Genomic DNA, 2,283 nt, shown 5'->3' with positions numbered 1-2,283 from the left:
TCCGCGCGGTCCTATCAGTGGCAGACCCCCACTGGCCATCAGCAGATATCCGTATCAATTGTACCGATTCATGAAGCTAATCACCCGCTCGTAAACGAACGAATTTGCGTCGGTGCCCCAGACAAAGTCCAGATGGTTCCAGCGCGGATCGGACACCCGGAACAGTCCAATCGAGTTCGACAGATGGGAGTGCAGCTCACGCACGTCCGGCACACCGGCGAGCCAGTCGTTATCGCTGTAGTGCAGCGCCACCGGGGCGGTCACACGGTGCAGCGGATAGTCTGGCGGGCGGACGGAACCGTACCGGATCAGGTTCAGCGTTAGCCCAAAGTCGTACTGGCGGAAGAATCCTGAGTTGCAGCCTTGCGCGTAGTGGGCCAACTGGTTCGCCGAAGCACCCGCCGGAACGTTCTCCAGCAGGGCCGGAATGATCGAGCGGTTGAGTTGCGCTGAATTGAAGCCGCCGATCAGGAAGATCACGTTGGCGCACACCTCCTGGACTGGTGACTCGTCCTGGCACAGGCGCTGCCCGCCGAGAGTCAACATCTCTCTGCTGGGCAGGAACTCGTTCACACCCAGCATCTTCATGATCCACTCGATCTGATTGACGAAGGGCGCCAACGCACGCACGAACGGTGACCGCAGGTTGCTCATGAAGGCGACCGGTGCCAGCGCTTGCATCGAGCGGATCTTCTTGTTGTAGTCCGGTCGCAGCGAAGCCATCACGAAGAAGGACGTAGTGCCTTGCGAATGGCCTGCATACTGCAACGTTGTATGTCCGGTGTTCCCGAGCGCGTAGTCGATCATGGCCGGTAGATCGAAATATCCGATCTCGTGCCAACTAAAATTCCAGAAGTCCGTATTGTGCGCATCCGGATCGTGGAAGATGTGGCGCCGCGAGTTGGTATTGCCACGGGCGTTACCCAGCCACACGTCGTATCCAGCGTCAACGAGCAGGTACGCGAGAGCCTTCCCCGGCCCCAGAATAACCCAATCGGCAGACGAACAGAGCAGACCATGTTGCAGGAACGCCACATGCTTACCGACCCGCGGAGGATTGGCCGGACTGCCAGGGATGCGGAACATGGTCAGAATGTAACCATCGGCCGTGATAACCTGGTGCCGCTCGAGCAAGTAGCCATCGCGCAGGACAATGTCGGCGGTAAAGTTGGTCGGCACATCGTGAGCCAATCGCAGGAACGGCTTCCTCGGAACGGGAAATCTTGCAGTAACCGCCCCGGTTATTAGCACCACCGGTAATAAGGCGACTTCAAGACGGATCATTCGCTTTGTCCGCTAAAAACGATCCCTAGCAAAGTACACTTTTTTCTCTACTTTCGCTGGCGCTCGGGCTATGCACTTTTATAGACAGTCGGCCCCGTCCGGTCGCATCCAACCACTGTCAGCATTCAGCAGCAGCCGAGGGGGACAAATCGATTGCAATCTTATCGAAGCAGCTTCCTAGTGGACAACCGGGGCCAGTTGTAGTTAAATATAAATTGAACCCAGTTGTACCCGGGGCCAGTTGTAGTTAAATATAGTTATGACCAGTTGTAACGACAGCCAATCCCAATATCCAATCTCATGTCCTCTCATGACCTTTCACGTCTACCTCTCACAGCGACAAATAAACAGCCACTCAATATGAGTTAATCCGATAACCTGTAAACCGATATAACCAAAGAATGTGGAAAATAAACGCACTTCTGCACGCGATTTGCTACCGAGTCAGTCAACACGTGCTTTCGAGCACAACCTATAATTGGCGTAGCCGTACGGAGTCGGTTGAGTGATAGTCTGTGATAACAGTGGAAAAAACACGAACTTTAAAATCGTTATTAAAGTGATTCCGAGAAAATAACACAATTATTTAATCATTCGCGACATGCAAACATGTTGTCGTCGTGGAATTGAGGATCCCCCTGCAGACTACACCTGGGGAACCAGCATGGTCAACCCGGCATACGGTACACACGATAGCAAATCAATACCTCATTGCTTCGCCAGTGTCCAGGGCCAGCATGGCCCACGTACTTCCACTGCTCAGTATCATACTCAGCGTGGTGGTCCTGCACTAACTGTGCTCGTGCAAGTGGCTAATTCTTCTTTATACCAGGTGGCGTCGGTTCCAATCACTCTAATCTCCGGCCCCACCACAATCTGAACCCGAAATCAGGACCAACGCTACCTCACACGCAACTATCTTATCGGACCCTATTTTCGAACAAACGCCACCAGTGGAGACCACAAGTGAAAGAGCTAGTACAGTTGGTCTTTATTAAT

At 53.4% G+C, this 2,283-nt stretch overlaps 1 protein-coding gene across 1 annotated transcript; it reads right to left on the bottom strand.

The window, feature by feature from the left end:
- Nucleotides 1-54: 54 nt before the first annotated feature.
- Nucleotides 55-1,203, bottom strand: LOC131214617 (lipase 3-like; the record flags this gene model as incomplete). Its single annotated transcript, XM_058208958.1, has 1 exon — nt 55-1,203. A coding segment is annotated over one exon (1,149 nt), but the record flags the coding sequence as incomplete, so codon positions are not given.
- Between the last annotated feature and the right edge of the window lie 1,080 nt (nt 1,204-2,283).

This window comes from Anopheles bellator, unplaced genomic scaffold (assembly GCF_943735745.2).
Source record: "Anopheles bellator unplaced genomic scaffold, idAnoBellAS_SP24_06.2 scaffold01606_ctg1, whole genome shotgun sequence".
Lineage (NCBI taxonomy): Eukaryota > Metazoa > Arthropoda > Insecta > Diptera > Culicidae > Anopheles > Anopheles bellator.
The sequence above is the reverse complement of the archived record's forward strand: the minus strand, read 5'-3'. Positions and strand labels throughout refer to the sequence as shown.